The sequence below is a fragment of the Lithobates pipiens genome, unplaced genomic scaffold, assembly GCF_037356315.1.
Source record: "Lithobates pipiens isolate NorthernLeopardFrog02 unplaced genomic scaffold, aLitPip1_a1.2 Scaffold_23, whole genome shotgun sequence".
Taxonomy (NCBI): Eukaryota; Metazoa; Chordata; class Amphibia; order Anura; family Ranidae; genus Lithobates; species Lithobates pipiens.
The window spans coordinates 304,251,502-304,275,937 of NW_027507785.1; the positions used below are offsets into that span (position 1 = coordinate 304,251,502).

Genomic DNA, 24,436 nt, shown 5'->3' on the forward strand with positions numbered 1-24,436 from the left:
ATGGTAATCATGGCTGCTGATCCATGATACAGTTTATGTGCCATCCCGCTGTGTTAGAGTCTCTCCTCTCTCCAAACCTGCCCCTCCCATCCTGCCGCTATTTTGTGTGGCAGTAAATTCAGTAAGTAACATTACTGCCAGCCCCTTTGTTTAAATAAGGTGTAATCAACAGTGTTACATTTTTTTTTATTATCCTGCTAAACACTTTTTTTCACATCGCCGCTGTGAGGTCACATGACATCCCGCCAGTCTCCTTCCCCGATCTAAGGGCTTCAGCAAGAGGGGCCAAGCAGACAGAGTGATGCCAGAGGGGAATCTCAGCCCCTCCCACTGTAATCCTTGGATCGGGGGAGGAGAGTGGCGGGAGGTCGCGTGCCCGCACAGCGGCGCTCTGAAAAAAGGTATTTAGCTTCATCATTTAAAAAAACAAAACATTAACATTGTATATTATACCTTGTTATAACAGAGGGGCTGGCAGTAATGGTACTCATTGACTTTACAACCACTTTAAAAGAAAGAAAGGTTGAGAAACAGAGCTCTATCCAAAAATAAAAAGTTTTGGTTTTAGATACTTTTCTAATTTTCTGCAATTTTGCTACTGGTTTTTAGCAACACTTCAGCTTCCATCGCATATCTGAAATAACCCCTCGACCCCCCCCCCCCCCCAAATGAAATTTCCCCAAACAGCAAATTTTCCCCAAATAATGCAAACCCTCACTTTGGATTTATTAAATATAGTTTTATTATTTGGGGCATCACAGTAAAAATAACACAAAAGTCAACATGAAAAATAGAAAATTTTCTTTAATAATTTAATTACGATATAATAATATTATATACTATATACTATAGTAATCTTCTATCAAACATAAATTGGATGTTGTAGTTAATAACACGGGTTATTTCTTTTTTATACTTCCTTTTCAACACACAGAACAAATGAAAAAAAATAAAAATAAAATCACACTGACATTTTGTTACCAAAATCATTTGGCTTTGAAAGTGCAAAGATTTTAAAGCGTTATTAAACCCAAAACCCAAAATGTTAAATATTGCAGCTTACCAATCATTAGATTTATGCTCCCCCCCCCCTCTGTTTTCACCTGGTGTTCTGGCCAATAAGACTCTTTCTGTATTAGAGTGCCCCCATTCTGGATGAAGGAGCACAGGCGGCACCTTTGGACAGCCGCATTGTCAGTCTGGGGGAAGGGAGTGTTAAATGTACTAGCAGATCTAGATACACTAACAAATTGAAGTCAAACCCCAGCTAACGCTAGCTTCTTTTTTTTTTTTTTTTTTTTTGGGATAAAGGTTTTACATGAATAAAAAAAAGTTGATCATTGCAAGCACACCTGTCAGTGGTAAATGGTTTATCGTAAACACTACATTTGCAGGAGAGCTTGTTCTGTTAAAAATCAACAGACTTATTGGCTGGATCACCAGGTGATAATAAAAGAAAAAAGCCTAAAAAAAGAAACCTAATGCAGAAATCACATCTCAGAATTTGTAAGCTGCAATATAATAAATCACAAAAATGAGTAAACAATGAGAGATCACTGGGTGGTACTATGGATTCTCGTTTATTTAAAAGGTACAAGTGCCACATCCTATTGGTATGGAACAAAAAATAATAATTTTGGACCTGAGCCTGTGGAATTTTGGGGCACACAACACTTAATAATTTTTTATTAATTAATTAATTAATTAATTAATAATTTAATTAATTAAAAATTAATTATTAATAAAAAATATCTATTTTTTTATTAATGCACATTTAAAATCAATTAAAACTCCAAAAGAGACAGTAGCATATTTGTACCTATGTGTCAATAAGGGTGATGCCCCCTATTGGGATATACAGTAATGTTCACAATATACAGCAATCATAAGTCCTGCAGAATATCATTCATTTGGAGTGCCGCCGTCTCCTTACAAGGGGCTTCATGGACTGCGGTCCAAAATGAATTATTATTTTGCAATAATAAATAATTGCTTTTGAGTTCAATACTAGTTTAAAGAGTCAGCCCACCCAAAAGTGATATTTGAGTTAATGGTACTTGGAGGCAGTGCCGGGACAAGATCATCCAGTGCCCAGGGCAAGGATGCCACATTGTGCGCCCCCTCCCTTCATTGTGTGCAAGCTTATGAGGTGGAGGTGGGGAGAGAGCACAGCCTGCACCTCCTCCTGGCTCTCGCCTCCTCCCTTGCTGCTTCCAGCGCCGGGCTGGCAGAAGTAGCAACTCCACTGTCACTACTCCAGTCAGCCTTAAAGTAAAAGGAACTTGCCACACCCCATCCCACACCCTGAGTCCAGGGCAGCTGGCTCTTCTGCCTACCCTTTGTCCTGGTGTTCTGTGGAGAAGTGCCCCCCCATTGTTTAGCGCCCGTGCATGTGCAGGACAGAGCCGCACTTCAGCTGATTTGCCAATCAGCTGGAGTGACATGACCAGGGCGCTAGAGGACATCGTAGGAGGCATCTCTCAATGGGAGATACCATTTCATGGCCACAACTGAAACCTATACAAGCAGCAGGGGGGGACCGTAGTTCTCACATTGTGCCTCGCTGTTGCGGGCGGCTTTACAGTGTGCTGATGGTCCGGTTTTCTCTGTGTTGCAGGGCAGGTTTGCTGCGTTGAATGGCTGGTTTTGCCTGTGTGAAAGGGCGGGTTGCAATACAGACAACACCAGCTCTTCAACACAACCACTAGCCGCCCTCCAGAAGCAGCAATGCACAATCTGAGAACTATGGTCTCCCCCGCTATTTGTATAGGTTTAAATTGTGCCTGTGAAATGGTATCTCCCACTGAGAGATGCCTTCTACAATGTTGCGCATGCGCCCTGGTTATGGCAGCCCAGCTGATCGGCAAATCAGCTGTTGGGCTGTTCCGTACGGTGCACGTGCAGTGCATACAGGGCACTCTTCGATGGGGGGCACTTCTTGACAGAACACCGGCTTTGCCTGGAGGGCTAAGTCATCCTCTGGCCTTTTATAGATCTTGTCGTAATGAGATCTCCATGCCATCATTTTTAACTGTCAACCTGGGAGTTTGGAGTGTTCCCGCTCTCCTTTGTGTGTCCCAGCTCCTCCTGTTACGCTCTGCATTAAAATTAATAATAAAAAGTTCCAACGGGAATGATGGGAGCTCATAATGGACACAGCACATGTGCAGACCCAAGAAATCAGTGCAGAGATCTCACCAACAGACTCTCCGGGACATGGAAGAAACGGTCAGGGCCGGATAAACTCTCCAGAATCTAAAAAAATTGAAAATATATTTAAAAAATTGAAAATATATATTTTTTGGGTGGACTGACCCTTTTAGCCACCAGCATTAGCCTCACTTATGAAGATAGGGCTGTTTGAAGTGCCTTGTATCATGATAATGCCTTCCCATCTCTGTCACAGAGAGGTGGTTAAGGTAGGCATTGCCATAGACAGGCTCTCTGGTTGGTATTGCAGCCACACTTCCCTAGGCCTCAGCTCATTACTTTATACAAGACAACTAAAGGTTGTCTTAAGTCCTTTAAATCGTGTTGTTCTAGAGGGGTTTATAAGGTAGGCACTGCTATCGAAATTTATAAAACTTAATGAGTCGAGTCTTCTGTTGGCTATTGCAGTCAGACTTTACCTATCTCTCAGCTCATTAACCTATATGAGACAACTAAAGGTTGTTGTGCAGTTCTTCATATCAACCAGGTTGTTACAGAAGGTTTGTTAGGGTAGACACTGCCATACATACTCATAAAACTTAATAAAGCAGGTCATTTGTTAATATTGAAGGCAGACTTCACCCATCTTTCAGCTCAATAACTTAAATGAGACAATGAAAAGTTGTGTGCAGTCCTTTCGAATGAACAATAGTGTTACAGAGGAGTTGTTAGGATACTCATAAAACTTAATAAAGTAGGTTGCCTGGTTGATATTGCAGCCAGACTTCGACTAGCCTTTAGCTCATTAACTTAACTATGACCAATAAATATACAATATTACAAAATATGTACAATATGTACAACTATGACAAATAAATGTACAAAATCTGTTTGAACTTTGTTGTTATACGAGGTTGTTAGGGTAGGCACTGTCATAAATACTCATAAAGCCTAATAAAGTAGGTAATCGGGCTAATATTGCAGCCAGACTTCAACTAGCCCTCAGCTCATTAACCTATACATGACAATTAAAGGCTGTGCAAAATCCTTCAAATCAACTGTGTGGTTATAGAGGGGTTGTTAGGATAGGCACTGCCATAGATACTCCAAAAAACGTATTAAAGCGGAGTTCCACTCAAAAATGTAACTTCCGCTTTAAGTGTTGGTGACCCCCTGAAATGCCACATTTGGTGTGTCTTTTTTTTTGGGGAGAGGAGCAGATACCCTCTTTTTAGAGGCATCCAGCTCTCACTTCCTCCTGGGGGTCTGTGGCACCGGAAGGAAGTTCACCTCTCCCCCCTCCCTCCCTGCAATTTTCTGGGGCACGTCACAGGCCCCAGAAGTTTGCCTGGCCATTCACAGCGCGGCTTGCTTATGCGCAGTGTGTGCCCAGCTGTGAAGCCACAGCCAGGCGCTCACAGTAAGAATGCTGGCAATGTGGATAGGAGGGGGAGAGGAGCGGGGCTTCGTACGCCCGCATCGCCAGACCATGGGACAGGTGAGTGACCGATTATTAAAAGTCAGTAGCTACGCTTTTTGTAGCTGCTGACTTAAAAAACATTTTGTTTTTTGGCAGGACTCCACCTTAAAGTAGGTTCTCTGATTAATATTACATAGTTACATAGTAGGTGAGGTTAAAAAAAGACACAAGTCCATCAAGTCCAACCTATGTGTGTGATTACATGTCAGTATTACATTGTATATCCCTGTATGTTGCGGCCGTTCAGGTGCTTATCTAATAGTTTCTTGAAACTATCGATGCTTCCTGCTGAGACCACCGCCTGTGAAAGGGAATTCCACATCCTTGCCGCTCTAAAAAGGACCCTCTACGTAGTTTAAGGTTAAACCTCTTTTCTTCTAATTTTAATGAGTGGTCACGAGTCATGTTAAACTTCCTTTCGCAAAAAAGTTTTATCCCTATTGTGGGGTCACCAGTACGGTATTTATATATTGAAATCATATCCCCTCTCAAGCGTCTCCAGAGAGAATAAGTTCAGTGCTCGCAACCTTTCCTCATAACTAATATCCTCCAGACCCTTTATTAGCTTAGTTGCCCCTCTTTGTACTCACTCCATTTCCAGTACATGCTTCCTGAGGACCGGTGCCCAGAACTGGACAGCATACTCCAGGTGTGGCCAGACCAGAGTCTTGTAAAGCGGAAGAATTATCGTTTTATCTTTGGAGTTGATCCCCTTGTTAATACATGCCAATATTCTGTTTGCTTTGTTAGCAGAAGCTTGGCATTGCATGCTATTGCTGAGCCTATCCTCTACTAGGACCCCCAGGTCCTTTTCCATCCTAGATTCCCCCAGAAGTTCTCCCCCCAGTATATAGATTGCATTCATATTTTTGCCACCCAAATGCATTATTTTAAATTTTTATAGATTGAACCTCATTTGCCATGTAGTTACCCACCCCATTCATTTGTTCGGATCTTTTTGCAAGGTTTCCATATCCTGCAGAAAAGTTATTGCCCCGCTTAGCTTAGTATCATCCGCAAATACAGAGATTAACTGTTTACCCCATCCTCCAGGTCATTTATGAACAAATTAAACAGAATTGGTCCCAGCACAGAACCCTGGGGGACCCCACTACCCACCTCTGACTATTCCGAGTACTCCCCATTTATCACCACCCTCTGAACTCGCCCTTGAAGCCAGTTTTCAATCCATGTACTCACCCTATGGTCCATGACAGCAGACCTTATTTTGCACAGTAAACTTTATGGGGAACTGTGTCAAATGTTTTTGCAAAATCCAGATACACCACCACAATATTGCTGGCAGACTTCAACTAGTAGCCAGACTTCGACTAGTCCTCAGCTCAGTAATTTATACATGACAACTAAAGATTGTCCAAAGTCCCTTGAATCATCTGTGTTGTTATAGAGGGGTTGGTAGTGTAGGCACTGTAATAAATACTCATAAGCCCTTGTACACACGGTCGGACATTCTGATAACCAAATCCGTTGGATTTTGTCCGACGGATTTTGTCCGAAACTGTTGCATACACACGGTCGGACAAAGTTGTTGGAAAATCAACGTGATGGCGTTTTTTCGTTACGATGGGACCACGTTCAGGCTAGTAGCCAATAGCTTTGGTCTAGAAATTTGATCTGAGCATGCGTGGCACTTTGTCCATCGGAGTAGGCTACACATGATCGGAGTATGTCCGATTGGAGCATTTTGTGGAAAAATTTTACGGACAAGTTGGAAAACTTGGTCCATCGGATACTCCGACAGAAACAGTCTGATGGAGACCACACACAGTCGGATTATCTGACAAAACGGTCCAATAGGACACATTCCGTCGGAATCTCCGACCGTGTGTACAAGGGCTTAGACTTTATAAAATAGGTTCTTTGGTCAATATTGCAGCTAGACGGCAACTAGTCCTCAGCTCATTAACTTATACATGACAACTAAAGGTTGTCCAAATCCTTCAAATCAACTGTTGTAATAGAGGTGTTGTTAGACTAGCCACTGCCACCGATACTGTCTGGCTGACATCAGAGCCTCAGCTCACTAAGTTCCATGGAAGAACGGAGAACGGTATGAAGTCTGCACCCAGCTGTGAACAAACAGACTGCCAGTCACTAAAGAGGCCCCGTCTGCGAGTACGTTGAAAGGGTTTAACTCTTTACTCTGTACCCCTTTGAAGCAGCCAACTGCGCTTCCTTTGTGTTATATTTAGTTATATATATGACTTATTTACAAACTGGAGCATTTGCAATCCAAAAAGTTCCCATGTGTCTTCTGAGCTTCATACAAAGTAACAGACGGCACCTTGGCCCTAACCCAAAGTGCAGAACAAGGACAGATGGTAATGAATATGTCAAGGAAGAAAATCATTTTATATTATTGTATATTTAGCTGTACTAAAGCTATTCAACCAAATGCTTGTTTAATATCATTAGGAAATAATCCGTAAGTGTTTCAAATTCTCTTTCTTTTATTTTCCCCGGGTTGCACTTGAGTGAGGTCAAATGAGGTCAATGCTTGAAAACTCCTAAGGCACCAAACACGTCTTCTAAAATCTTCTCACGAATTGCAAATTGAATCCATGGTGATTTATAAAAAATAATAAAAGTGTTCTAGATGAGAAGATGATGATCTGCATATCAATTCTATCTGGCGGCTAAGAAAACAATGGATGTGAACGTTTTTTCATCAGGCAATTAGTTACATCAGAAGTCAACTCCATTTCTTGGCTAGTCCTCACTCAACAGACTACTGAAGTCCATTGTTTCCTCCATTTTCATAAATTAGGTCCACTGTTCTTAGATGATGTTCTCTATTCATTTGTGACCCCTGACTATTGCAACTTGGATGCCCCCCCCCCCCCCCCCCCCACCCTTCCCAAAGCAGTTTTAAAGTTGAACTATAGGCAAAACTATTTTTGTCATGTTGGATAGAGTAAGGGAAGGTTATAACCCCCGTCAGACTTTTTTTTCCTCCATCTGTGTCCACTTTCCCTTCATTCCCTTCACTTCCTGCCCCATAGCCAAACAGGAAGTGAGAGGAACTCCCAGAAAAGTAAGGGAATTCCTTGGGGACCCCCAGATCACCAGAACTAGTGTCCCGATTGAAAGACTCCTTCTTCATTACTTTTCTGGGGATAACCCAAAATTTGGGACTTTCTTTTACTTTCATTTTGAATAATATTGTTTAACAGACCAAATAGAGAGCGTAAAATTCCTTAACGGGGGGAACAGACCGTAATAAAAATTGTCAGGTGTTCTAATCCCTCTCCCCTCTATCCAAAACACAAAAAAAAAAAGTTGCCTTCAGTTATACTTTAACCACTTCAGCCCCGGACCATTTTGCTGGCCAAAGACCAGACCATTTTTTGCGATTCGGCACTGCGTCGCTTTAACTGACAATTGCGTGGTCGTGCGACATGACTCCCAAACAAAATTGACGTCCTTTTTCTCCCACAAATAGAGCTTTCTTTTGGTGGTATTTGATCACCTCTGCGGTTTTTATTTTTTGCGCTATAAACAAAAATAAAGGGACAATTTTGAAAAAAACGCATTATTTTTTAATTTTGTTATAATAAATATCTCCCTAAAATATCTAAAAACATTTTTTCCCCTCAGTTTACATATTCTTCTACATATTTTTGGTAAAAAAATCGCAATAAGCGATTATTGATTGGTTTGCGCAAAAGTTATAGAGTTTACAAAATAGGGGATAGTTTTATGGCATTTTTATTAATAATTTAATTTTACTAGTAATGGCGGCGATCAGCGATTTTTATTGTGACTGTGACATTATGGCGGACACATCGGACATTTTTGACACATTTTTGGAACCATTGTCATTTATACAGCAATCACGACTATACAAATGCAGTGAAGGGGTTAACCAGTGGGTGGCAGTGTAGGGGTTAAGTGTTCCTAGGGGTGTGGTTACTAACTGTTGGGGTCTGGGCTTTCATTTACTGAACACTGATCTCTGCTCCAATCACATGGAGCAGAGATCAGAGTCACTTGTTGCTAGGCAGAACGGGGAGATGCTGTTTACAACGGCATCTCTCTGTTAAGCAGCCCCGTGAGACGAACGCGGGTACGCCCGCGGCGATCGAGTCCACGGGACCCGCGACCGGACTCACGGGGTCCCGACCAGCACGCGAGCGCGCCGCCGGTGGCGCGCTCGCGATGGCAGGGCATTAAAGATTGGACGTACCTGTACGCCAATATGCCTGCCCGTGCCATTCTGTCGACGTACATCAGCGTGCGCTGGTCGGGAACTGGTTAAAGCACTGTACACACGATCCGAAAATCACATGAAAAATGCTGCATTCAAATCAATCTTACAATAATCAGATCGTTAGTACAGAGCTTTCGAGAGCCAATCAGGACAGTTCATCCGATATTATTCTATCGGACATGCACGGAAATTGTTTTCGAATGATGCCAGATCGTACGATTTTAGATTAATCAGTATAGCTGTCATTCGAAAATGCAATACAAATGTATTATAACACATTACATCTCTTCCGAATTTTTATTCTGTCGTACGAGAATTTTCGTGACTTTAGTAAATTCATCAGATACGACGTGAGATTAGCATGCAAGAAAAAAAGGCGATGATTCGTGCGATAATCTCATCGTGTGTATGGGGCATTAGACCAGGAGCTGTGATTACAGGTTTTACCTGCAGCACCACCTGATGATTAAATCTGGTATTTCAACCACCAAATATAATTGTAGTCTGTGACAGCACCATAACATTAAAGTGGTTGTAAACCCTTACAAACCACTTTGACCTACAGGTAAACCTAGATTAAGGCTTACCTGTAGGTCCAAGAAATATCTCCTAAACCTACACAGTTTAGGAGATATTTGCCGGAAGGCAGGCACCGCTGTCTACGGCGCATGCGCCGTGGACAGCGGCGTGCAGGCGCACTGAGCACATCTCTGTCAACGGTGATATGCCGCGAGTGGCAGCTCCCGTGCGCATGCATGGGAGTGACGCCATCGCGGCTTTGCCGAATGACAGCGGGAAGATGGACGCTCCGTGCTACAGGGGACAGCGGTGACATCGCTGGCTCCTGTGTCAGGTAAGTGACACATAATGGACTACTATGTGATGTATAGTAGTCCATTATGCTTTACCTTTGCAGGGAATCAAAGAGGAAGTAAACCCATCAGGGTTTACTTCCTCTTTAAAAGTGCACTTCAGTCATTGTAGATGAAGTATTGGGGGGGGGGGGTACTAAAACCTGAGCATGCAAAATCTGGTGCAGCTCTGCATAGAAAACAATCAGCTTTCAGGTTTTATTGTCAAAACTGAATTGAGCAAGTTGAAGTTAGAAGTTGATTGGCTGCTATGCACAGCTACACCAGATTCTGAGTGCTCCAGTTTTAGGGAATCTAGATGCATACAAGCTTAATTTCAATTGTGTACCTTTTTGGGCTTTGTTCACACAGCTTAAGTGTATACCCATGTGAAGGGCTGTTTGCCTGCATGTGATGCACAGGTGTTCCATGCATCCCTGTGTAGGCAGTCCCATTTATGTCAATCGGAGCGCAGTGGTTGCAAGTCCAAACGCAATATTTCCCATGCACACATTCATGGAAATGGCTGTAATTGTGTTGGGTGCTGTAATGACCACCGGCTGGAAATCGCAGACAATCTGAATGGAGAAATGTCATCAGCACACCAAGGATTCCTCAGAAGGGTCCAACAGTCACTGTCACTTGCCTAATGAAGGGGCCCTAAATGGCTCTTAACCACTACAATACAGGGCACTTTCGCCCCCTTCCTTCCCAGCCCAATTTTCAGCTTTCATTGCTCTAGCGCTTTCAGTGACAATTGCGCGGTCATGCTACACTGTACCCAAATGAAATTTTTATCACTTTGTTCGCACAAATAGAGCTTTATTTTGGTGGTATTTATTCACGACTCTGTTTTTAATTTTTTGCGATATAAGCGCAAAAAAGCGGAAATTTGGAAAAAAAACAATATTTTCTTTTTTCTATTTTAAAAGAAATCCAATAAAATCAAATTTTGTCATAAATTTAAGCTAAAATGTATTCTGCTACTTGTTTTTGGTAAAAAAAATTCTGTTAAGTGTATAATTGGTTTGTGTGATCACGGACATATGTACGCAAATGATCATGTACATATGTGTGCAGGTGATCACATACATATGTGTGCACATAATCATTGGGACATGTGATTTTAGTGGGACATATGTAGGGGACATGTTTTTATTATTAGGGACATGTGTTTTTATTATTTGGGGACATGTATGTTTTGGGGACATGTGTGTTATGGGGACATATGTGGGGACTGTGTTTACACTGTGTGGTGTGTTTACACTAGACTGATGATCAGTGAGTAAAAAGCTGTAAAAACAGCTCATACTCACTGATCATCAGCCGGCTGTAGCGATCTGCTCTCCTCTCCTCAGCGATGACTTCTGTGTGAGGAGAGGAGGAGCCGATTGCCTAGCAACCGGCTGTTTGTTTACATCACATGACGGCCGTGATTGGACACGGCCGTCATATGATCAGGAGGGCCAATCACAGAGCCCTCCTGCCGATCTGAGATGTGCCGTGTCCGGGTGACACGAGCACGTCGGGATCGCGCCGCTGCGCGGGCACGCGCCCGCACGATCCCGCTCCTTCTGAAGGATGTTCCTGAACGTCCTATCAGAAGTAGACGGCTCCCACCTGGCCGTATATATGCATTGGCCGGGTGGGAAGTGGTTAAACATTGCCGTATGTGTACCGTGTGACCATGTGAATAAGGCTTTGGACCCTTCTGAGGAATCCTTGGTGTGCTGATGACATTTTGCCACGCTGTGGTTGCAAGGACACGGCTGCTGCTCCCAATTTGACAGCTGTGCGGGGGGCAAGTGTGCACGGGTGAGTGTCGCCAGAAAAACAGCGTCTGCATTTAGGGCAAGCACCCACACAGCTGTGAATTTGGGACCAGTGGCTGTGTCCGTGCATCTGCTGTATCCCCATTGACATGAATTGGACTGCCTGCATGGGAATGCACAGATCACCTGTGTATACCATGAGTGCCAACGTGGCCCTTTGCAGAGGTATACACTTAAGTACGCCCGTATGAACTAGGCCTATAGCACACCTCCCAACATTTTGAGATAGGAATGAGGGACAACTATTAACAAGCATATGTAGGCATAGAACACGCCCCTGCCACACCCAAAACCAAAAAAAAACAAACCAAACCAAAAAAAAGTTAATTAAATCCACAAGTGCTTTTCCCCCACTACTATTCCTTTATATTGGCTTGTAAAATGTACAAATGCAGCAATTTTGAATTTGGATGAAAGGTTTAGCTCTGGGAAACACTTTTTGAAAGATAAAAAGTGCATTTTATATACAACTATATAGATCAGACCAAAATGAGGGACAAATGAGGAGGAAAGAGGGACATTGCTCCAAATCAGGGACAGTCCCTCGGAATCAGGGACAGTTGGGAGCTATGCTTATAGTAAAACTGAATTTAGATTATAGGTTTGCTTGAAGTTTCTAGCTGATCCATGTGCCATACCTTTCCATATGTAAAACCAATCATGTAACTCTCCTAAAAAGCTTTAGCAAGTTATTGCAAATTTAAAATTTGTTTTATTTTTTCAAAATGCAGCTTTGATTACATTTTCACCTGGTTATCATACCATGAAGGTCCCTGTTCGGGCACTTCCTGCTATAATTTGACAATTGTCTCCCAACTATGCACCTGCATTGTCACCCTATGACATTGTGACCCTGATGGAGACTACAAGCCGCCACACCAACACATATTGCACAAGCATAGTCCAGTGTTATCACTATCAGGAAGCCGGAAAAATCTTGTGCAGTCAATGCTGGAGTGAGAGCATGGAGACAGGAAGTGCCTAAACGAGGCTGGAAGAGAGCAGCAGCATGAGAAATGCAGAAAAGGCTAAAAAATAAATGTGAAAAATATATTGTGTGAAAAAAAAATCATGACAATTGGTTATGATACACAGGGCTTTAGCAAACGAAAGGGGGTATCTATAACAAATTTGCAGCGCTATTCATCCTGTGAAACTGAATGTACATTTGTTCTGTGTGAATGGGGACAAAATCAAATGTTATTAGGCATTTTTCTCTCCTGGTTGAATGTTCTTCATAGTGTGAATCAGGGAAATACCACATTATGGCCTTTAGATGGAAATAAATACTGATTAACTGTAATTATCAGCTCCCTCTAGTGGTCATAATGCACTATTTTCCTTATTCTGCATGAAGATTATTTGAATATGAGAGAAAAAATGGTTAACAGCTTGGGGTTAAAAATGTTTACTAGCTGCTGTGAAAAAGCCTCCTCCATTGAGAAAGGGTATATCTGGTTGATTAATATCTGTTACTTCGGGTTTACCTGAACAAGCCGACATAACCTGTCAACCTACAGTGCCTTGAAAAAGTATTCACACCCCTTGAAATTTTCCATATTTTGTCATGTTACAACCAAAAATGTAAATGTATTTTATTGGGATTTTATGTGATAGACCAACGCAAAGGGGCACATAATTGTGAAGTGGAATGAAAATGATAAATGGTTTTCAAAATGTTTATAAATATCTGAAAACTGTGGTATGCATTTGTATTCAGCCCCATTTAGGGCCGGTTCACACAAGGGCGACCTGTCAGGTGACTTAGCCGCCTGACAAGTCGCGTCCTGCTCTATGCAATGGAACCGTTCTAATCGGAGCGACTCAAGTCGCTCCGACTTAGAAAAAGGTTCCTGTACGACTTTTGGGGCGCCTTGCATTGACTTCTATACAGAAGTCATTTCACAAGCCACCGCTAAAGTCAGATCCCGGTATCCCAAGCTTTGAACATCTCACTGAGCACTGCTCAATCCATCATCCAAATATGGAAAGAGTATGGCACAACTGCAAACCTACCAAGACATGGTAAACTGACAGGCCGGGCAAAGAGAGCATTAATCAGAGAAGCAGCCAAGAGGCCCATGGTAACTTTGGAGGAGCTGCAGAGATCCACAGCTCAGGTGGGGGAATCTGTCCACAGGACAACTATTAGACGTGCTCTCCACAAATCTGCCCTTTATGGAAGAGTGGCAAGAAGAAAGACATTGTTGAAAGAAAGCTATTAGAAATCCTGGCAAGAGCCATGTGGGGGACACAGCAAAAATGTAACTTTTTGGCCTAAAAGCAAGACGCTACATTTGTCGAAAACTAACACTGTACATCACCCTGAACACACCATCCCCACCGTGAAACATGGTGGTGGCAGAATCATGTTGTGGGGATGCTTTTCTTCAGCAGGGACAGGGAAGCTGGTCAGAGTTGATGGAAAGATGGATGGAGCCAAATACAGGGAAATCTTAGAAGAAAACCTGTTAGAGTCTGCAAAAGACTTGAGACTGGGGTGGAGGTTCACCTTCCAGCAGGACAACGACCCTACACATACAGCCAGAGCTACAATGGAATGGTTTAGATCAAAGCACATTCATGTGTTAGAATGGCCCAGTCAAAGTCCAGACCAATTGAGAATATGTGGAAAGACTTGAAAATTGCTGTTCAGAGACGCTCTCCATCCAATCTGACAGAGCTTGGAGCTTGAGCTGTTTTGCAAAGAAGAATGGGCAAAATGTCACCCTCTAGATGTACAGAGCTGGTAGAGACATCCCCAAAAAGACTTGCAGCTGTAATGGCAGTGAAAGGCGGTTCTACAAAGTATTGGCTCAGGGGGGCGCCATACAAATGTACCCCCCACACTTTTCACATATTTATTTTTAAAAAATGTTGAAAACCATTTATAATTTTTCTTCCACTTCACAATTATGTGCTACTTTGTGTTGGTCTATCGCATAAAATCCCAATAAAATACATTTACATTTTTGGCTGTAACATGACAAAATGTGGAAAATTTTCAGGGGTGTGAATACTTTTTCAAAGCACTGTTTCACTGAAAACAACAGCAGGACATGGGCCCTGCTCTTTTATACAAAGTAGAAGCTAAGGTGGGCACACCAATGTTTTAGAACTCAGAGGGTCTCAGAAGTTCATCCATTCCTCCATTATTCCTGGAAGTCTCCTTTACCTGATACAAAACATTTTTAGGAATATAACACCAAAATAAATCACAAACAAAAATAAATTGTAGTTCCAAAGTGCTTTTTTTCCTTGAATGTAAACGACAATAAATACAATTTGTAATTTGAGAGTCTGCAAAAATAGATGTAAAGGATCACACACTCCATCTTTGATACAATTGTGCCATTCCATAACGTATCTATAGCCAGTTTTGCTTTTTTGAATAGAGTAGGGAATGATTAAACCACACCGTGAAATGTTTTATTTTTTGTTTTTTTTTGCTGTTTTTATTTCCTGTCGCCTAGGGAAGATTTACCTTCACCTCAACGGGTGCTGCTCCTAATTTGCTCCTTGGTCATTCTTTTTTTATTTTTTCCATTTATTTCCAAATAATTAGGTATGGGGACAATGCCATTTTTGAGTGCTCCTCACTATGTACAATTTTCGAAACACGTTGGCTGTTTTATATTTACTTGTTGTGAATGAACAGCAATAATAAAGCTTCAGTGTCATTTTTTTTTTGTACAGCTTTAGTCACAATACTTACCTGTAATGAAGGATGTCCCAAGCTCTGCAGGCAGCCGGATCCTGTAGATATATTCACTGAAGGGATGCCCCGTCCTCTTCCTGTCTCTGGACTTCCAGCTCTGCAATGATTATTAGCTTGGAGCTGAGCTGCTGTGAAAAAGTAATGCCAGGGACCCACCCTTTCCTCCCACCTCCTCCATTGAGAAAGGTTATTTTATCACTTTCGCTGCCTGTAGCACGATCAAGACCATCTTTAATATTGACTGGACCCTGGGCAAACATTTTCTTGGGCCCCCCTTCCCATGCAGTTTCGCTCTCCACATGCTTTGAGACATACAATAAATAGTAGCTAGACTCAAAATCAGTTTATTGAATCAGATCAGGCAGCGATTGTGATTGGTTGCCAGAGGTTACAGTGTATCATTACCACTCACTGACTGGCTGCTAGAGGTTACAGCACACATTAAGGCTCACTGTTATTTTCTTGAGGTTACAGCACATGATTTCTGCTTGTTGATTGGTTGGTTGCTAGAGATTACTGTACATCAATACTGCTCACTTATTGATTTCAAGAGGTTACTGAACATCTATACCACTCACTAATTGGTTGTTAGAAGCTACTGCACATTATTACTGCTCACTGATTGTTTGCTAAAGGTTACAGCACATCATCTCCTCACTGCCTGCCTGCGTATTCACATGCACCAGAATTCAGGGTGCTGTTTTATTTTTAAGATGGGTTACACCTCCAGCTGCCCCTTTTGCCCTGCCTTAAAAATGGTCCTGAGCACGATCTCTGAATGTTGGGGAGGATCCTGTGGCTCCTCAGACTCTGCCCAATCACAGTTTCTGTTTCATACAGTCTTAAGAATAAAATCATTTTTCTCGATGGAGGAGAAGGGAGGATGGGTGAGTCCCTGGCACATCTTTTTCACAGCAGCTCAGCCCAGAGCCTGAAGCTTTTAGCTATCACAGCGCCGGAAGTTCAGAGACAGGAAGAGGACAGGGCATCCCTGTAGTGAAGATCTTTGAATGACTTGAGGCATACAGTACTTCATTACTGGTAGGCAATATGACTAAAGATGTACAAAAAATGTATATATAGATAAACTTCAACTTTAAAAGTAGAAAGTTACTAAAGCGCTGATATGGACCTAATTAATTGGGTAAAAAACTGATTCAGCTGCAACTATTTAAATGTGCTCTGTTGCCACATGCAAAAACAATACAATAATAACAATAGTGCACATAAACCCAACTAAGGTTTTTTTTTCATCGGGAACGTGGGGGAACGCAGGGGGATTTATGGTCACTGGTGGGTATCTAAATTTGTGTGAGGGTTTATTATTGCTTGTGGGGGATCTGTTGTTGGTTGGGAAGGGGGGTTTGTCTTATGGTGCTTGTAGGGATCTACTGTTGAGGTAGAGGTCTATTTTTGCTGGCTGCTGGAGGGTCTAATAATGCTGACTGCTGGGAGATCTGTTTATGCTGCTGGGAGGGGGTTAATGTTGCTGGGGTGGATATTTTGTTGCTGAGGGTGATATTTTGTTGTGGATGGTCCATTGTATCTGTGTGGGGGGGTCTATTGTTGTTTGGAGAACGATTGTTGCTGGGGTGGGGTCTATTGTTGCTGGAGGGAACTATTGTTACTGGGATGGGGACTATATTTGCTGGGGGAGTCTGTTGTGTGAAGGATCTATTGTTGCTGGGAGGGGAACCTATTGTTATTGGGGTGGCATCCATTTTTGCTGGGGGAGTCAATTGTTGTGTGAGGGATCTATTGTTGCTAGGAGGGGAATTTTTGATGCTTGGGAAGACCTACTGTTATAGGGGTGGGATCTATTATTGGTGGGAGGGGAATCTATTGTTTCTTGGGAAGATCTATTACTGGGGCGGGGTCTATTGATGCTGGCTCTAGTGCATCTATTTTTACTGCTTTTCTTGTTATTAGACAAGAACAAATTCCATACAAATTATTTCACAAATGATACTTGGGGCAATACTGCGCGGAGGGTACGGTAGGGGTCAGAATCAAAGGACAGTGCTTGGAGGTGGGTAGGGGGTGGAGACAAGGGGGGAGTTCCTGCACCTATTCTCTGAGAAAAAAAGCCCTGAACACAACTATACATGATAATAATTACCGCACAACACTGTGAAATACAATAAAGAATGTGCTATATAACCAATTACTAATGCTCCTTCCTCTGTGAAAAAATAAATAATCCAAATACACATAAAGTGATGATACAATAAAGAATATGAAAAAAAAGTCCCAAACAAAGATGTTGTTTGGGGATCCGGGGATCCAGTGCCATGGACAGTGTCAGCAGCAACCTCTGTAATCCTTAATAATACAGTGATAGGTAAGTGTTATCTTACACGGATGTTCTATGTTTAAATTGCCTCAACAGCTCCCGTAATGGGGTTCCCTCCACCCCTAGGCCCCATAGAAGCCCCATGGGCTGCTATGACTATTGCTATGCCTTCAGGGGCGCACTGACCATTTGGGCAATTGGGCACTGCCCAAGGGCCTGCAGCAATATGTAGGTGGAGCTTTGTGTGGGTGTGACTTGATTGTGGGCAGGGAAACAGGAAATCCCATGACCTCGTTTGGCCCAGGGGTCCCATGAGCTGTCTGTCTGCCCCTGTATGCCAGTGATCCCAGTGATACTACAAGACGTAGGGGGAAAAATCTCCAGGTGCTGCACAGACAAAAATAAAAACCTCACAGAGGTTCTAACCTGATTTCACTGCAGTCCCGTTCACCACTGAGAGCAGATCTCCCCAGTGGGGGTACAGACAGCAAGAAAAAAAAACTGTCTGGGTCCATAACACTTCCCCACTCTATCCAAAACTCTATTAAAGAGCCCTGGTCGGTTTGGTTCTAATTAAAAGTCTTTAGATAGGAATGTGTAATCAACTTATGATAGAGGTAAACAGTTACACAATTCAAATGCTTATATAAATATATATTATAGTTTAAAAAATAGATATCTTTTTTATATGTGTTTTCATATGGAACTGTATAATATATTTATATATATGTTTTTTTTTAAAGTCACAAAATGTCTTCATAAAAAAACACAAGGCCTCCATTCACCGATTTCTTCTTCTAAATGGATTGCCGATGAAGCTGAAAAGTGATCAGTGCAGTTTTAGTCAATGGTCAACAGAAATTTACTTTGTTTAACAGAATCAGAAAAAACACTTTGGGAACCCTTATAAAATTCTGTTTACCCAAAAATTGACCTGTAACCCTTTTGCTGCTGGAGCCATTTATTTTTTTGGTACATTTTTTTGATAGGGAAATAAGGGAGAAAAATACTTGCCTGCCTTCCAATGCTTCTGTGGTGTCAACACGCCTCGCTGCTGTCTCCTGTGATAGCTGGACACTCAAAATCCCATGAGAATGCACTTTAGGCCATTGCAGAAGAGCTTTTTAAGTGCCCAGGCTTTCCCAGGAGGGAGTGGTGAGTTGGTGACGTCCTGGAAGTTTAATTTTTAAATTACATTTGTAGGTCATTATACTTTGGGTTATTGGGGTTTTTCCATTTTCATGGAAGGTCCACTTTCAGTTCTAGGCAGCTACAAATAAAATATTTTTGCCCTACTGGGAAATTCTTGACGCCAAAAAATTCAGTTCAACAGTTCAATACAAAGTTAAGGTTGGGTAAAGGAACTGATGAACTCAGTAATTTTGGGGCAAAAACTATTTTGCCAGTATAACTGCTCACGTTTATTAGCACTACAAATAAATGCCAATTTTATACTCTAGGCTTGTGTGGACATCCACCCAAGCTGACAATAATTAATTCCGGACTGTGAAGCCCCATTAGCAGTGACTTTAGTGGGGTAATAATGTTTAAAGTGGGTGCTAGGAATCAGCAAAACCATGTGATCATTTTTAAAACGCAGTATATCTTCTTTTTTGAAAGTCTATTGCTGCGTACACACGATCGTAATTCTCGTCAGAAAAAGCTGTGATGGTTTGCCCGATGAAATTCCAACGGAATTCCGCTCAAGCTGTCTTGCCTACACACGGTCACACAAATTCCAATCATTTAGAACGCGGTGACGTACAACACGTACAACGGGACTAGAAAAAGGAAGTTCAGTAGCCAATAGCTTCCATCTCGTAGTTGAATCTGAGCATGCGTGAGTTTTGGCGTGTCGGAATTTCATACACATGATCGGAATTTCCGATAGAAAGTTTTTCCATCGGGAAAATTGAGAACATGCTATCAATTTTTGGCTGGCGGAAACTCGGACAGCTAAATTCCGATGGAGCATACACACAGTCGTATTTTCAGATGAAAAGCTCTCATCGGTCTTTTTCTGGCCGGAATTCCGATCGTGTGTACGCAGCATCTGTATTCCCAGAAAGCCACCCTCCTGGAACCATCGTACTTTAGTATAGATGCCTGGTTTAATGATTTATATGATTTAGAATATAGATACTCACCTGGTAAGTCTAAATGTCTAGCTGGTCTTCAACTTCACACATTCTTAGTCTTCTGTATGGGTAGTTGTGTCTCCATGGTCCTCAGAATTAGACTGGACATCCGTCATTTCAATGTCATGAATGCTTGATGATTCTGCCTCACCATGCTGGTCAGTATGTGCTTCTTTTTTTTCTTCTTCCACATTGACTACTTGAGTGACCTCACCCCCTTCCTGGGCTCTTTCCCCCTGGTCCAGCTCCTGGCTGACTTCCTCTGCCTTTGGTTCATCAATAACATTTGAATCATTAGCTTGTTGGTTTGTTTCAGATGTTTCATCATTGATCTCTATAGGCTCCACTTGAGTGACCACATGATCACCTTCTCTGCCCCCTGCATTTTGATTGTCATCATTGGGTTCAGTATTTTCATTAGTCTCAGATTCTTGCACTTCTTCACTAGTGCCAGGTGCACTTGCATCTTCATTCCCATCATCAGGTGCATCAACATTTGTATTATCACCAGGATGTTCATTTATTTCAACTACTTCATCAGTGGAGCCTTCAGCTTTGTCTCCTGATGCATCGGCAGCACTCATAGCTCTGGGAGCTTCTTCATTTTCCTCATTCACCTCACCAGATGCTTCTTCATTCCCCACACTTTCATCAACAGGCCCTTCTTGATTCTCGACATTCACCTCACCAGCTATGTCTTCATGTTCCACATCCACCACACTGGGTGATGCTTCATTCTCCTTTTTTACTTCACCAGGTAAGTCATCATTCTGCTCATCCACATCATTAGTTGCTACTTGAATTCCCCCATTCTTATCAGCAGATGCAACTTCATTCTCAACATTCATATCAACTGGTGCTTCCTCATTCTCCATATTCATGTTTGCAGGTGCTTCTTCAATGTCTACATTCTCCTCAGCAGGGGCTTTGTCATTCTCCACATTTTTCTCAGCAGGTGCTTCTTCATTCTCCACATTCTTCTCTGCAGGTGATTTATCATTCTCTGCATTCTCCTCAACAGGTGCTTCTTCATTCTCCACATTCTCTTCAGTGGGTGCTTCTTCCTTCTCCACACTCTCCTCTTCAGGTGCTTTATCATCCTCTGCAGTCTCCTCTGCAAGTGCTTTATCATTCTCTGCATTCTCCTCAGCAGATGCTTCTTCATTCTCCGCATTCTCTTCAGCAGGTGCTTCTTCCTTCTCCATGTTCTCCTCAGCAGGTGCTTTATCATTCTCTGCATTCTCCTCAGCAGGTGCTTTTTCAATCTCCACATTCACCTCAGAAGGGTTTTCTTCATTCTCTATATTCTCCTCAGTAGGTGCTTCTTCATTCTCCACAGTCTCCTCAGCAGGTGCTTCTTCATTCTCCTCAGCAGGTGCTTCTTCTTTTTCTGCATTCTCTTCAGCTAGTGCTTCTTCATTCTCCACCTTTACATCACCAGGTGCTTCTTCATTCTCAGCATTTGCGTCAGCAGGTACCTCTTCATTGTCTGCATTTGCATCAGCAGGTGCCTTTTCAATCCCAACAGTTACATCATCAGATGGTTCTGAAATGTTGGCATTCACATCACTAGGTGCATCTTCATTTTCAACATTAATATCACCTATAGCCGTTTCTTCATGTTCACCAATCAAGTCAACAGATTCTTGTCCATTTTCAACAAATGTCTCACTAGATGATTCTTTATTCTCATCACTCATCTCAACGTTTGCATTCTCTTCATTTGCATCATCATGTGTTTCTTCATTTTCATTCTCCATATTCTGATCATCAGATGTAGGAACTTCCTCATTCTCTACCTTTACTTCCTCAGGTTCTTCTCCAGACTCAGCATTCATATCAGCGGGCACTTCTTCATTCTCCACATTCACCTCATTGGGCATTTCTTCATTCTCTGCATTCACGTTAGCAGGTGCTTCTTCATCTTCCACATTCACCTCATTGTCAATGTTTAGCTCTTCAGGTACTTTATCATTTTCTGTATTTTCAGCAGCAGGCTCCTCTTCATTTTCCACATTCACATCAGGGGGTGTTTCAACATTTTCATTACCGGGTGCTTCCTCATTTTCAACATTTTCATTACCAGGTGCTTCCTCATTTTCAACATTTTCATCACCAGGTGCTTCCTCCTTTTCAACATTTGCATCAACAATTGCTTCCTCCTTTTCAACATTTTCTTCATCATGTGTTTCCTCCTTTTCAAAATTTTCATTACCAGGTGCTTCCTCCTTTTCAACTTTCTCACTTTCCACATTTTCAGGTGGTTTATCATTCTCCATAGTCTCATCAGTAGTTGCGTCCCCATTCTCTGCTTTGGCATCAGCACTTCCGTTGTTGTTCTCCACATCTACATTAGCTGGTGCTTCTTCATTCTCCACTTTGGCATCAGGGCTTTCTTCAACATGCTCCACATTCTCATCAGCAGGTGCTTCTTCATTCTCCACTTTGACATCAGCACTTTCTTCATCATGCTTTGCATCCACAGCAGTGGGTGCTTCATTGTCATTTTCATTGACAGTAACAGATGCTTTTTCATTTTCAGCATTTATGTTAGGAGGTACATCTTCATGTTCTGGTGCTTCTTGACTCTCCACATTCTCTTCAGAAAGTGTATCTTCACCCTCGACACTGAGGTCACCAGATGCCTCTTTGTTCTCGTTATTCCCATCATCAGATTTGACCCCAACCTCTTCAGACTTTAGGTCTCCTTCTGTTTTCAGTTGTTCTACTGAAGAACTTGATAGAGTTTCTTCTATTTTATCATCTTCTGGATCTGTTTTCATTTCACATTCAAGTTCCACTGCTTCCTCTTCACCAATGTTCTCTTCCAAAACTTTATCCTCATTGATGTTATTTAATTCTGCATCTTCTGCTTTTAAATCGAAGGGTATGGATTCTTCTGAATGATATTCAGTTGGTATTTCAACTTTATCCTCAGACATTTCTTGATCTAAATCTCCTGCTGCCTCTTTTATTTCATCTTCTGTGTCAGCTTTGAAATCCTTCTCAACCTCTTCATGTTTTGAATCCACACTATCTTTGGCTTCTATTTCATCTTGCTCTTGTCCAGATTCTTGCTCTTTTTCTGAAGCCTCATCTACTGTATCTTGAATGGTGCTTTCAGTCAAAACTGTGAAAATAATTAAATATTGAAAAAAATACATATGTGTGTGTGAATATTTACTGACAACTGTACAACACTGAATAATTCCAGGAAATATAGTATACTGTAACATTACTATAATGATTAAAGCAGAACTCCAGATAAAAATAAATAATTATCAACAGGCAGCCATACAAAGAGCAATATTTCAGGCCAGAAAGCTTATCTTGCAGTACTGGAAATCTGATCCGGACCCCGACCAATAGAGAATGGATTAATCACATGGGGGACACACTCTAGAAAAGCTTATTTACCAGCATAGAAGTTGCCCCAGTAAATATTACAAGTTATGGAGGAATGGCTAGCTGTGCCGGGTTTATCACCCATTGACCTTATTATGGATATAATCTTTTCATAATGTGTCTCCTGCATTGTGTTGTCCATTGTTGTACTGAATTTTGGTATGCTTTATAACTCTGCCAACCTCCTCTCTATTTACACTGTTTGGGCCCTGCTACTCTACACCATGTAGTACTTGATGTCTACTGCTTGCGTGGTTAAAGTAGAACGATAGGCAAAACTTTTTTTTTCATTTTGGATAGAGCAAGGGAGGATTTTTTCCCCCCATTTGTGTCCCATTGTGCAGATTTCCCTTCACTTCCTGTCCCATAGCCAAACAGGAAGTGAGAAGAACTCCTTGCAAATTAAGAGAACTCCCTGGGGCCCCCCAGGTCCCCAGAACTAGTGACCCTATTGGAATATTTCCCCTTTTCTATGGACAACCCAAAATTTGGGGTTTTTCTTTTACCTTCACTTTCAATGATAAAGGTAAACAGGACTGTGAATGTAAAGTCTCGAGTTTTTCTTTTTTTTAGTTAAAAATAACAAACCTGTTATACTTACATGCTCTGTGCAATTGGTTTTGCACAGAGCAGCCCAGATCCTCCACTTCTCGGGTCCCTCTTTGGTGTTCCTTGCCCTTCCCTCCTGTTGAGTGCCCCCACAGCAAGCAGTTTGCTATGGAACACCTGAGCCTAGCTGCTGCTCCTTGTGTCCATTCATACATGGAGCCGTGGCCTGGCCCCACCTCCTCTCTCCCTTCATTGGCTGACAGACTTTGACTGACAGCAGCGGAAGCCAATGGCGCCATGCTCCTGTCTCAGCCAATGATAGAGGGAGAGTCCCAGTCAGCCGAGACACTCCTGCAACATCACTGAATTTAGAGGGACCTCAGGTAAGTATTGGGGGGCCAAGGGGGGGTTGTTGCACACAGAAGACTTTTTATCTAAATGCATAGAATGCATTAAGATAAAAAAAAAAAACTTCTGCCTTTACAACCTTTTTAACGAGGGCACAGACAGCAGTAAAAACTGCCAAGTGTTCTATCCCATCAACACTTTATCCACAAGAAAAAATTGTTTTGCCTTTAGTTATACTTTAAGGCTGGGTTCACACTGATGAACGGAACGGCTCACAGCAGGGGTCTGGTACATCTACATTCACTGTTTCAAGTCTAATTTCAGCCCCCATTTTTGGCTGAATTCAGACCTGAAACGGACCAAAAAACGCACAGGACTCCTGTGCAATTCGCACCAGAGCCATCTGGAGATGTGTGAACCGGCTCCATAAAGAGCTGGTCA

General features: G+C 42.2%; 1 protein-coding gene across 6 annotated transcripts in view; it reads right to left on the reverse strand.

The window, feature by feature from the left end:
- Positions 1-1,278: 1,278 nt before the first annotated feature.
- Positions 1,279-24,436, reverse strand: part of LOC143926583 (uncharacterized) — a 203,830-nt gene continuing 180,672 nt past the window's right edge. For 4 of the 6 annotated variants that reach the window (XM_077450457.1, XM_077450458.1, XM_077450454.1 and 1 more), the window contains 2 exons: positions 19,703-22,823; positions 14,777-18,373 (listed from right to left, as the gene is read on the reverse strand). In XM_077450457.1, the coding sequence (XP_077306583.1) occupies positions 19,747-22,823 (3,077 nt within the window). In that variant the 3' untranslated portion in view covers positions 14,777-18,373; positions 19,703-19,746. Of the gene's footprint in view, positions 3,256-7,492; positions 8,144-14,776; positions 18,374-19,702; positions 22,824-24,436 lie in introns of those variants that run through there. The other 2 variants (XM_077450456.1, XM_077450455.1) reach the window with 2 other exon arrangements.